Here is a 12,611-nt window from a genome sequence, read left to right on the forward strand (position 1 = left end):
TTGTCGTTTTGTACTGACCACAACTATATAAACTTAATTAAGTTTAATATTACCTATAAATAGCTATGAGCATGAGAAAATTAACCAGGTTTTCGAAAAAGGAGGGGACACCTCCAAAATTTTTAGATATCTTAATGAAAATTAAACCATTAGATTCAGCATATTAGAAAACCCTACTCTAGAAATGTCAATCTCCTATACACAAAAATGCGTAATTTTGCGTTTCTTTTTGCCAGAAGAAAGATCAAGGATGCGCGTTTATTTGTTTTTTTTTTTCCACTGGGGACATTGTATTGAACCAATAGTCATTGAGGATTGACATATAGCTCATTTGAACGGAAATCAAAATTATATTTCCCTTTTTAAGTGGCCAAATAGAACGGAAGGTAACTAGCACCCTTCACTAACCCCTTTCTTTCTCAAAGAAATCCATGAAAAAATTTAAGATGACTGTTTGATAAACCATAGTCTAAAGGTCTAATAAATATACATCTGGTGTCGACATGACCCTCCATAGTCCCAGAGAAAGGGCTATAAGCTAAAAAAAATTGTCCATTTTGTTTACATACAACATTTGTTATTGGAAAACAAATGATGATTTTTTGGGTGTTTTTGGAGGGAGCGGGTGGCTTTTCCACAGGGAGAATTTAAATTGAAGAGGAAAGTTTCCGGGTAAGCTTTCCAGGAGAAACACTACACTGAGCTGATAGGGAAGGGAAGAATTTAAAGACAGTCAGAAATTAAATAACAAATTTTCAACTGAAAGCAAAGAGCAACATCAAAACTTAAAACAAAACGAAAATATTCTGTAAATCAGAGGGGCTGCCCCTTCCTCCACCCCACCTTCTACGCTAAAGTTTGGGTTTTTTGTTCTGATTCATTGTGAAAGACTACTCAAAAAAGAGGCGTTGAATTTGGACAAAAAGTAAAAAAAAAAAAAATTTCTAGGCTTTGGTAATGCCAAGTCCATACAAATTTGTAGCTAACTTTAATATTTTCTGAGTGTGTTCAAACGAACAATGGCTGATTTTTCTTAAATAGGAACTGAAGCACTGATTCAGTTTATGTGCATTTGTTGGTTATACACACTTTAGGGGGGGGGGGGCAATTGATCAGAGCTGTCTCTAAAACATCCAAACGCGTTCGTTTGCATCATAATTTTCCTTAGGTTTCATCAATTTTGTGTTTTCGAATTTTGTAAATTTCTCCCTCCTTATCAGGCTCCTTCCTGCAAAAAAAAATTTATTGCGCATACAGATGTTAATTGGGAGCAACTTACGCGCTGGATGCAGTATTGTTTGATCCGAGGCTCCAATTTGATGGTAAAGAAATAGTGATCTCATCAAAATATACTTGATTATGTGTTGCCTTGTTGAGTTTTTCTGAAGCACTTCCTATTAATCCCTATAAGAACAAAAATGTGTATGTAAAGCATGTTTATAATGCAAATGATTTCCGTCAAGATAGGTAAGGGTCATGAACATGACTACAATGCCTGACTAAAGGGCTTTAGCATTTAGACATTTTGCTTTTAATACAGCAAAAAGCACAATGCTTAATTCACAGTTCCTTGCATAATTATCTGCTAATAGCTTCTACAATTCGTAATACAATTCACCAAACAATTCATTGTACAATTCTTCTGTTTGCGGCTTCTTCCCTTTCGCACATTATACTTTGTTTTGTAATTTTAATTTGGCAAATAATTAATATGTACGTGATGAAAGCAATTCTGCACTTTCATTTGTAAATTTGTAGCTGAAGTTTAAGCTCATAAAAAATAGGCTAAAGTCTGTCCCGAGAAAGAAAACAGTGGCACCTTGCGTTACGTAGTGAAATCGTGAAGTCAAGCATAAAATATATAAATGACTGTATTAACTATTTTTTTTTTACCTTGCATTGGGCCAAAGATGAAAGAACGAGTTTACCAACAGAAAGCAATAAATATAATTGTACATCTTTTTATAAATATCAAATGTTCAATTCACCACTAAATTTCGTATCTTCATTTGCCTTTTTTTTGTAAAGCAACTAACATTCAAATTTGCATGTAATCATTTAAGGTGGATACATAAACAGACGCAAATGGAAGGCATTAAGTAGTTGGCCAGTTGTTGCCTTTGATTGGTCACCGATGTAATTTATTCGTCCAACCACGTGACAATAAAGCGATGATGACACATTTAAACCTGTTACACCCTAAGAGCAAAATATTTCTTGTTTCCTGTTATACTGTGTTGTTGTTTGGCGTTTTACAAATATAACTTTAAATTAATCGGTTAAAAGAAAACTACATTTTGACCCCTAAACTTTTCCAACCCTATATGCATCAGGCACCATCATCCACCTTTGCCATCTCTTAAGGTAGGTAAGCACATGTTGATGACCACCTCATACTTTTGTTACAAACTGCTGTATTTAAGTTCCTTAGATGGCAAGGCGCCGGGGCAGCCACACTTTATCCTGACTTGTTAACATCAAATCTGACCTAGAACGAATTTGTGGCTTCAACCATGATGACCTCATTGATATCATCCCTGCCTCACAGCATTTCCCCTTACTGCCGAGGACACTAGCCTGTGAAATTTAACCATCCATCACCTTTTACCAACAAGGATACTAGAAAAAATTAAAAGGGTACAGACTTAGGTTGGAAGCACTCCCCCTATTCTTTACATTTATTTGATCTTATGTGATGAGACGACTGAACTTTTTCCCATTTTGTACTCAAATATCCCTTTAAGCAAAGGAAAGCATTTACTTAGGATATTGATTAACCTAAAGAAACATAGGAAACATTTTTATTTGGACATTATTCCAATAATATCTGAAAAAAGTGTGGCTAAGGATGCTCACAGCTTTTACTCGCGAGACTCTTGACAGGGACCAGATTTTCATTTTATTTGCGTTTCAGCTTTAAAATTACATTTTTAATTCCTCGAGCAATTTAACCTGGTTTAAAGGCAAAAAGTTTTTCTCCCAAAAACAGAAGAAAACTTTATTTTTTCTTTCTGATTTCCTTAAAATTTATACTCGGAAGAACTTGGGCCGAAGAGCATCCCTGGTTTATTTTTGTTTCAGCTTGAAACTTGCATTCTAAATTCCTTGAACCATTTAACTCGGTTTAAAAGCAAAAAGTTTTTCTCCCAAAAACAGAAAAAAATTCAGTTTTTTTTTCTGAATTCCACAAAATTTATTCTCAGAAGAACCTGGGCCAAGGAGCATCCCTGGTACTGAGGTCTCTAAACTACAAGAACAAGCTATGGGAACAGGTATTTTGAAAATGGATTTTCTAGATGGGTCATTCCTTTTCTGACCGGCTTAAAATTCATTTTACTAAGAGCTCTTGTTCTAAAGTTTTTTGAGTTTTTCAATTCCTTTGAAATTATTAATGGTCTTAACCTATATGTTATGGAGAAATTTCGTTCTTGCCCTTTAGCCTTGATTGGCATAAGGATTTTCTTTTATTTTATTTTTGTTTTAGTTCTTAAGAACTGAACCATATATTTGAAATAAATGTCGTTTCCGCTAAAGCACACAAAACTTTTAGGGAAGTATGAAGGTACGATAACTTCGTGAAGGCTCTTTTAGGTAGACTCCAATGACGCTCTAACCTCTTGATAGCTTAAAAAGGTGGTAGCTCCCCTTTTATTATATTAAAAAAAAAAAAAATCGAAAAAGAAATTTTTCAAAGAAAAGTAAAAGCCATCATAAACTTAAGATCAGAAGAAATAGAAACCTACAATAAGTCAAATCCAAAACGACCATATATTACTTCTGAAGAATAAATAAAAACCAAAACGAACAGAAATTAAATAAACAGTCATAGCAAAAAAAATACAACAGGTACTAATATAAATGAATAAATAAATCCTAAAACGAGTAAAGCTTGATTTGAATATGTAAATCAAGTGTAAAACGAACAAGAATTACTACAAACGAGAGTTTTGGAATTACCTCCTTCTCTCACATTAAAAGTTTAAAATTTACTGCGTCATTAGTGCCTTACTGAAAACTGTTTGAGTCTTGAACACTCTTGGAATGTATAAATAGAATCAAAGTGAATATTTGATACATAATGGTATTAATTGTTGAAATGTCGTCAGTTCAAGATTTTTTTTTCAGTGTAATTTTTATTTTCACTTTCAATGCTGGAATAACTGGAAAAGAAAATATTTGTCATTTAATTCGTTTTCAGTGAAGCGCCAATGACGCAGTAGACTATAGACTTTTACAGTTAGGAAAGGGGTCAGTATCTACTCTTGTTTGTAGTGCAACTAAATTTGTGTTTAACACCCATGGGAAAAACCAATAAAATTAAACTGAATAGTTTCTTGATTTCTCTAGTTACCCATTTGGAGCTGGGTCGACTCTGGCTGAGCTTACAGAGTCACGCCACTGACCCCTGTCCCAAACTAAATAACTGGTCACAACTTGGATTGAACCCGTGCCCCTTGGACACAGTATTCCCACCCCAGCGCGCCAGCCACTCAGCCAGGACGGCTCTACTGCATTATATTAATATAATGATATTAATTGATAAAAGCTCATTAGTTCGAAATTTAATTTTACTGTAATTTTATTCTTATTTCAATGTTGTAATAAGTACAAAAGAAAATCTGTGCAATATAATGCGTTTTCAGTTGAGCGACAATGACGCAGTAGGTTTTAGACTCTTCTTTCTAGCGATTTTTGTTCGTTTTAAGCTTGATTTAAATGTTCAATTTAAAATTTAAACTATTATCAATTTTTTCTATATTTTCTTAGGGGAAGGGTCAGACCTTAGAGGGAGGACTGGGGGTTACATCCCATGATTTATCATTGCTATTTTTGTTGGAGGAGGGGGATTGGGTCAAGGAGGGTCAGGGGTCAGCTCCCATAAGTTTCGGAATAAAATATCGTTAATAATTTGTTGTTTTTTGTAGGAAGACGAAGAGGGACAGTCGGGGGTTAGCTCACATTATTTTAGGAATAAAAGATTACTGATAAGTTCGGTTTTTGGAGAGAGTGGTCAGGCCATAAAGAGAGAATAGGGTGGTCAGCTCCAATAGTTTGTGGAATAAAGAATCGTTTGTAAGTTGTTGTTGTTGTTTTTTTTTTGGGGGGGGGGGGGTATTGTAGAGGGAAGGCCGGATATCAGCTCCCATATTTTGGAATAAAACATCTTTGAAAAAATTTGGCACAGGGAGGCAGGTAGCCAGGACCAGGAGGTCTGCTCCCATGATTTACCGTTGATACGGTTTTTTGACTGAATAGAGGGGTATCGGGCCATGGAAGAACAGGGGGAAGCTCGCATAAGCTTTGAAATAAATTATCGTTAATGTCCTTCTTTCTAGTGGGGATGGGGGTGAAGCTTATCTGATCTTTGAACTATTTTAAAAATACTTGGATAAAAACCTTATATTCCCCCTGGGCATCCCTTAAAACACTTTCCCCATGGTTCTTGGTGGTTCTGCCGACCCTGGAGTTCTGTTATCTGATTTCGAACTGATTTTTACAAACTTTTATCAGATGCATTTGGGGAAAAAAGAACGTGGGGGGGGGGTAGTTGCCATCTGATTACTTTTGACTCATAAAAAGGGGACTAGAAATTTCAATTTTTAATCATTTGAGTCTCCTCTGAAGCTTATACGACCATAGCTTCCATAAGACACTTGTAAGCCCATGGGATATAAGTTATAGATTTTCCCCCGGGCTATGGGAGATTATATTGACCCCGAATTGTGTGTTATTTTATCGTTTGACTATCTAATATAAAATGGCTATCTAAACATTTTGATGAGATGCATTTGGGGGAAAAGGGTGGGTGGGGTATAGATGCCCTCCATTCACTTTTAAAAAAGGGACTATAACTTTCAATTTCCAATCAAGTGATCCCCTTTTAGGTTTAAGCCCTCTTCCGTAAAAATTGTTGGTGCTACCAGGGCCTAATTTACCACCAGGGCTGTGGGGGTTGTGTCAATCCCAGAGTTTTTGTTATGTGATATTTAAAATATTTTTCATCAAATGGATACCATAAATTTTTTATCAGATGTGTGTGTGAAAAAAAAGGCTTTGAAAAGAAAGGGTTTAGTTGCCCTCAAATCTCTTTTGCCTCTTAAAAAAATGAACTAGAGCTTTCAATTTCCATTCAAATGAGCCCCTTTTGAAGTTTCTATATGCATCCTTTGCATAATATACCCCCAGAACCAAACTTATAACGCCTAATCCCGGGTTTTAGGGGGTTGTGTGGACCTTGGAGTTTTTTATGTCTGATCTTTGAATATTTTTTACAAAATTTTATCCCAAAATTTTTATCAGAAGTATTTGGGGGGAAAAGGGCATAGGACGGCTAATTGCCCTCCGATTACTTTTGACTCTTAAAAATGGCACTAGAACTTCTAATTTCAAATCGAATGAGCCCCCTTCGAAGATTATAAGACCACCTCTTCCACACGAAGTGCCATATGAAAACTAATCAAACAGTTCGTGGTAACGAAGCGACCCGGCTCAATAGAAACCAAAACTCTAAAAAATGGAATTTTGAGAACAATAGCTACATCAAAAGAATCCCATTTTAATGCTGATTTTAAATATATAAGTTTCATCAAGTTTAGTCTTACGCTCCAAAAGTTACGAGCCTGAGAAAATTTGTGTTATTTTAGAAAATAGGGGGAAATACCCCCTAAAAGTCATAGAATCTTAACGAAAATTACACCATCAGATTCAGCGTATCAGAGAACCCTACTGTAGAAGTTTCAAACTCCTATCTACAAAAATGTGGAATTTTGTATTTTTTGCCAGAAGGCAGATCACGGATGCGTGTTTATTTATTTATTTTTTTTTTGTTTTTCTTTTTCCCAGGGGTGATCGTATCGACCCAGTTGTCCTAAAATGTTGCGAGAGGGCTCATTCTAACGGAAATGAAAAGTTCTAGTGCCCTTTTTAAGTGACCAAAAAATTGGAGGGCACCTAGGCCCCCTCCCACGCTAATTATTTTCCCAAAGTCAACGGATCAAAATTCTGAGATAGCCATTTTATTCAGCGTAGTCGAAAAACCTTATAACTATGTCTTTGGGGACGACTTACTCCCCCACAGTCCCCGCAGGAGGGGCTACAAGTTACAAACTTTGACCAGTGCTTACATATAGTAATGGTTATTGGGAAGTGTACAGGTGTTTTCAGGAGGATTTTTTGGGTGGGGGGAGGGGTTGAAAAGAGGGGGATATACTGGGGGAACTTTCCATCGAGGAATTTGTCATGGGGGAAGAAAATTTCCATGAAGGGAGCGCAGGATTTACTAGCATTATTTTGAAAAAAAAAAACAATTAAAAAATAAATAGGAAAAAGTTATTTTCAGCTGGAAGTAAGGAGCAGCATTAAAACTTAAAACGAACAGAAATTATTACCCATATGAGGGGCTCACCTCCTCCTTATACCTCGCTCTTTGCGCTAAAGTATTTTTAGTAATATCAACTATTTATTCTACGGCTTTTGTGATTCAGGGGTAATTCTTAATGAACTGGGCCAAAATTTAAGATTTAGTGTAAAGAGAGAGGTACTGACGAGGGGGGCGAACCCTCTCATATGTGTAATAAAAACATGAGAATAAAAAATTCTTTACGTAAGCTAGTTTATAAGTTACGTATATCTTTTACTAATGAAAAGATTCGTAAAAAAATTAAAAGTTCTAGTTGCCTTTTTTATTAACCAAAAAATTGGAGGGCAACTAGGCTTCCTCCCCCGCTTTTTCTCAAAATCATTCGATCAAAATTGCGAGAAAGCCATTTAGCAAAAAAAAAAAAAAAAAAATGCAAATTTCGTTTCAATTATTTCTCTGCGGAGAGCCAAAATCAAAACATGCATTGATTCAAAAACGTTCAGAAATTAAATAAAAAAAACAAGTTTTTTTAACTGAAAGTAAGGAGCGACATTAAAACTTAAAACGAACAGAAATTACTTTGTATATGAAAGGGACTGCTTCCTCATCAACGCCCCGCTCTTTACGCTAAAGTTTTTTACTGTTTTAAAAAGAAGAGTTGAGAGAAAGAGTCAAACTTTAGCGTAAAGAGCGGGGCATTGATGAGGAAGCAGCCCCTTTCATATACGAAGTAATTTCTGTTCGTTTTAAGTTTTAATGTCGCTCCTTACTTTCAGTTGAAAAAACTTTTTTTTTTATTTAATAAATAAATAAATAGATGATAAGACATCGGAGCCTTATGACCTTTACTAAAGGCAACGCTATAGCGTTGCATCTGACTTATATATAATAATTTATGCTAATTGTATATTCTGCTTGATTATTTGTTATAATTTCTGTTCGTCTGAGTTTCACTTATTCAGGCATGGTAATATCTGTTGATTTTTAGTTTGAATTATCATAGGATTTATATCTAACTGCTTCATGTTTTGATTTCGCTCTTTACTTTTTTTGCAACGCTTTTTTGAAAACTCTTACAAAATAAAACAAAAGAAGACAGAAAAGTAAAAATTTTATAGAATTAATTTTACGATTGTATTTATCAAAAGACAGAGGGAGAGATATAGTAAAACGGAGAAGGAGAAAGCAAGAGAGAGTGAGAAATACAGAATGAGAGGAAGAGACAGAGAGAAGAAGAAAGAAAGAAAGAGGGGGAGGGAGAGAGAGAAATAGAGTGAGAGAGAGATAGACTGACAGACAGAGGGAAAAATACATTTTTATATGGACTTATTTCGTAGATCCTTCTATGTCAATGTATCGTTTTATCGGTGTTTAGTCCTCCAAAGTTAGAAGAAGGTGAAATTTCAATGTTTGATTTTTAAGTAAAAACAAGGTAGATTTTACCATAAGATATTCATGAGCAATGTTGACTATACGCTGGCCAGAAAAATCACCAGCAAGGAAATATACAGCGGTACTAACCAAACACCTATTCTAGATATTATCCCCAGACGGCGCTGGAAGTACTAAAGTCACATGGTACAACTGGGTTATGGCAGGCAGCTACATGATGAGTGCAGTTCAGTGCCCATGGTTCTTTAAAGTCAAGACCAAAGTAAGTTTGACTATGATAAGTCAAAGTAGTTGTATAGTCAAAGTAACTTTGACTATACAAAGTAACTATGCATGTTCAAGTCGTAATAGTCTTAAGTCTAACTATGTGAATAAAGACTCCAATTAAAACTTACAAGTTCTTTATAAATCGTTTTGTCTAAAACTCAAGGTTCCACATTTTGTTAAGTTTGAAACAATCTTTATTTCTCTATTTTATACAAAAAAAAAATCAAACAAAATTTTTTCTTGCAAACCAAAAATTTTAAGATATAATAAATAGCATTGGGTCATACTAAAATACTACACATACTATGTATGTTTCATGAACTGTACTTTCCAAACTCCTTTGCTAAGAACATCATGGAACAAAAAACAAAATTTTCTACTTCTTTGAAATTATAAACAATATTACCGCCAAATTGGGCATATTATCAAAACGGCACTGTTAATCTTGAGAGTAAAAAACAGGAAAACAAAATACCTTTAGCTGTTGGATGAAATTTTCCTCATCAGAAACTACAACATTATCTGCAATGCCAATAATAACATCCTTATAGCCGCCATTTACGATCGTTATTTTATTATTTTTGCAAAAGGCAACATAAACTAGGAAGCCAAATAATATTAAAAGTTTGTATATTGTTGACATATTTCAAGAATTAAAAAAAATCGACTAACAAGCTATTGCTATTGTTTTTCACTTTTTTTTTCTCTTATCTTGAGTTGCAAAATTAATAGTAGGAGCTACATATTTGACATTAAAAGGATAATAAATAAGATAAGAATATATGTTTTTTGTAAATCATCCTCTAAGAATCTTTTCCAGAAAAGATAAAAAATTTGACATAAATTACAGATATGTGTTTTAATATAGATGACAAGCTAAAAATAAAAGGTTTAAATTGACCCAAGAACATTTTTTCTCCAGAAACTAACTAGGAAAGTTCTAACATTCCCAGGTTTTTATTTTGAGAGATATGGGTAAGATTTAACAACTGGTCATAATCGAGGGGGCTTGCTTACTTTACAGGAGACAGAACTTGCCAAACTTGATGCTAATCTAATTTCAAATTCTTTGGCAACACTTTATCCTTACAGCGAGAGCTGCCACTTTTCTCTACCTCTGATTGGTAAGATAGGAAATGCGGGATAATATAAAAAAAGAATATTACCAAAATTCATGTAATATCAATGTTACATTTCTCCATAATCGCCTTGGCGATTTAGGCAACTGTTATAACGGTGAGCAAGCTTCTTAAAACGGGCTTCATCAAATGCCGCCAACGAGTGGTATGAAGTGATTTATTGCAAGAAACAATGACGGTTATATATATATATATATATATATATATATATATATATATATATATATATATATATATATACATATAGATATTTAGATGATATTTTGGTCTTAAATTGTAAGGATTTCATTGATATTTCTAAAAATATATATCCATCAGAGCTTATTCTTGAACCTAGTCATGGCGCTGGTCATGAAGATCATTTCTTAGATTTAAATATTAATATATATGATAATCATAAATTAAGTTTTAAAATGTATAATAAAACGGATGATTTTGATTTTGAAGTGATTAGTTTCCCATTCCCTGAAAGTAATATACACTCAAATATCACATATTCAGCGTTTTTCTCACAGTTACTTCGTTATGCAAGGATTTGTAGTAATTATATTGATTTTAAAAATAGATGTAAAATCTTAAGCCAAAAATTGATATCAAGAGGTTTTTCTGCAAATAAATTAACTTAGCAATTTAAAAAATTTAGTTTTCATTATAATGAACTTTTAAATAAATATCAAAAGAATTATCTAGAAATACTTAAAGAAATTTTCAACTAATTTCGGACGTTCGAGAATTGTTGTTGCAATTCCATTTATTTTGAATTGTGTTTCTAATTGAGCGGATTTTTTTTTTTAAATTAGCCACATGGTAAAGATGAATTCTATAATTGTTTAGTTCATTCAGGTTTTTTGCAATGTGTTAATATTTGTGATTTGGTAAAATTTATTATATTTAGTTTACCTATTGTTGCAAAAAAGAGGGATATATTAACAGGATAAGCTTGTTTTGGTGTTACTTGGTTGTTTTACATTTGCTTTTTTTTTCTTTCATAGGCATGTATTTTGGGGGTGATACCTGACACGGGGATGCCATGGATATTCTGTGGTAGCCACAACACTCGGTGGGGTAGAGAATTTAAAGTGGCGAAACCCCATATAGGCCAGTGTATTCTCCTGATGAGCCCTTGTGTTGGGTTGTTGCCTCTGAATTATTTGTCTTTACTATTTTTTCTATTGTTTGGTAAATGACGACTTATACTTATTGACGACATGACTGCCTGTCCATGGATTATTCTTTGTGGTTGATTGTGTATGGCTATGCTGTTTGACCTATGTGATTGGATGGATGAGTAGGGTTAAGGCCTCATTCAAGTGCTGGTCTATATTAATCACTAATTTAGGAAAACAGTCTTCCTTTTCTCCTTCTGTCTCTCTCTCTTTTTTTTTTTTGTGTTTGTGCTGTTGCATTGGTGATTTCTCTTTTCATGATATATATATATATATATATATATATATATATATATATATATATATATATATATATATATATATTATATATATATATATATATATATATATATACATGTATATATATATATATATATATATATATATACATGTATATATATATATATATATATATATATATATATATATATATATATATATATATATACATGTATATATATATATATATATATACATGTATATATATATATATATATATATATATATATATATATATATATATATATATATATATATATATTATATATATAATATATACATGTATATATATATATATATATATATATATATATATACATGTATATATATATATATATATATATATATATATATATATATATATATATATATATATGTATATATATATATATATATGTATATATATATATATATATATATATATATATATATATATATATATATATATATATATATATATATATATATATATATATATATATATATATATATATATATATATATATATGCATATATCTAGTATTCTATATAATTTGAAGAAGGGACTTAAGGGGAAAACAGTTCATCGAAATATAAAGGAACTCAAAGACTCAAAGATACCATGACACATCATACCAATTCACTAGCAATGACATTTAATGAGAACAGTATAACAAAACAACATTTTTAGTGTATATTATTTTCTTTGATACTTTATTTTTTATATTCAACCCTACTTTCTTCCACAGTCAATTGGAGATAACAAAAAGCCTTTTTCCAATGATACATAAGTTTTACCATTGGAAAGTTGGATATAGGTTATAATTTTGAGGTTAACGAATAAAAAAATATTGAGGTTGATAATTTTCTTAAAATAGAGGAATCAGAAATGTTATACTAAGCTTGAAAGGTAAAATAAGAAGTAACATATTGAACAAATAGTAACAATAAGAGCTGAGTTGGGAGCCTTTCAGTATATTGCCAATTCGACACAAACTTTATTTTCTTGTTTGGCATGATTTTTGCCAG

General features: G+C 32.6%; 1 protein-coding gene across 1 annotated transcript in view; it reads right to left on the reverse strand.

The window, feature by feature from the left end:
- LOC136041410 (calcium-activated chloride channel regulator 1-like) overlaps positions 1–9,683 on the reverse strand; it is an 84,320-nt gene extending 74,637 nt beyond the window's left edge. Inside the window, exons 1-2 of the mRNA XM_065726065.1 lie at positions 9,495–9,683; positions 1,280–1,404 (exon numbers count right to left, since the gene is read on the reverse strand). Coding sequence (XP_065582137.1) covers positions 1,280–1,404; positions 9,495–9,662 — 293 coding nt within the window. The 5' untranslated portion in view covers positions 9,663–9,683. The remainder of the gene's footprint in view (positions 1–1,279; positions 1,405–9,494) is intronic.
- Between the last annotated feature and the right edge of the window lie 2,928 nt (positions 9,684–12,611).

Source organism: Artemia franciscana, unplaced genomic scaffold (assembly GCF_032884065.1).
Source record: "Artemia franciscana unplaced genomic scaffold, ASM3288406v1 PGA_scaffold_218, whole genome shotgun sequence".
Taxonomy (NCBI): domain Eukaryota; kingdom Metazoa; phylum Arthropoda; class Branchiopoda; order Anostraca; family Artemiidae; genus Artemia; species Artemia franciscana.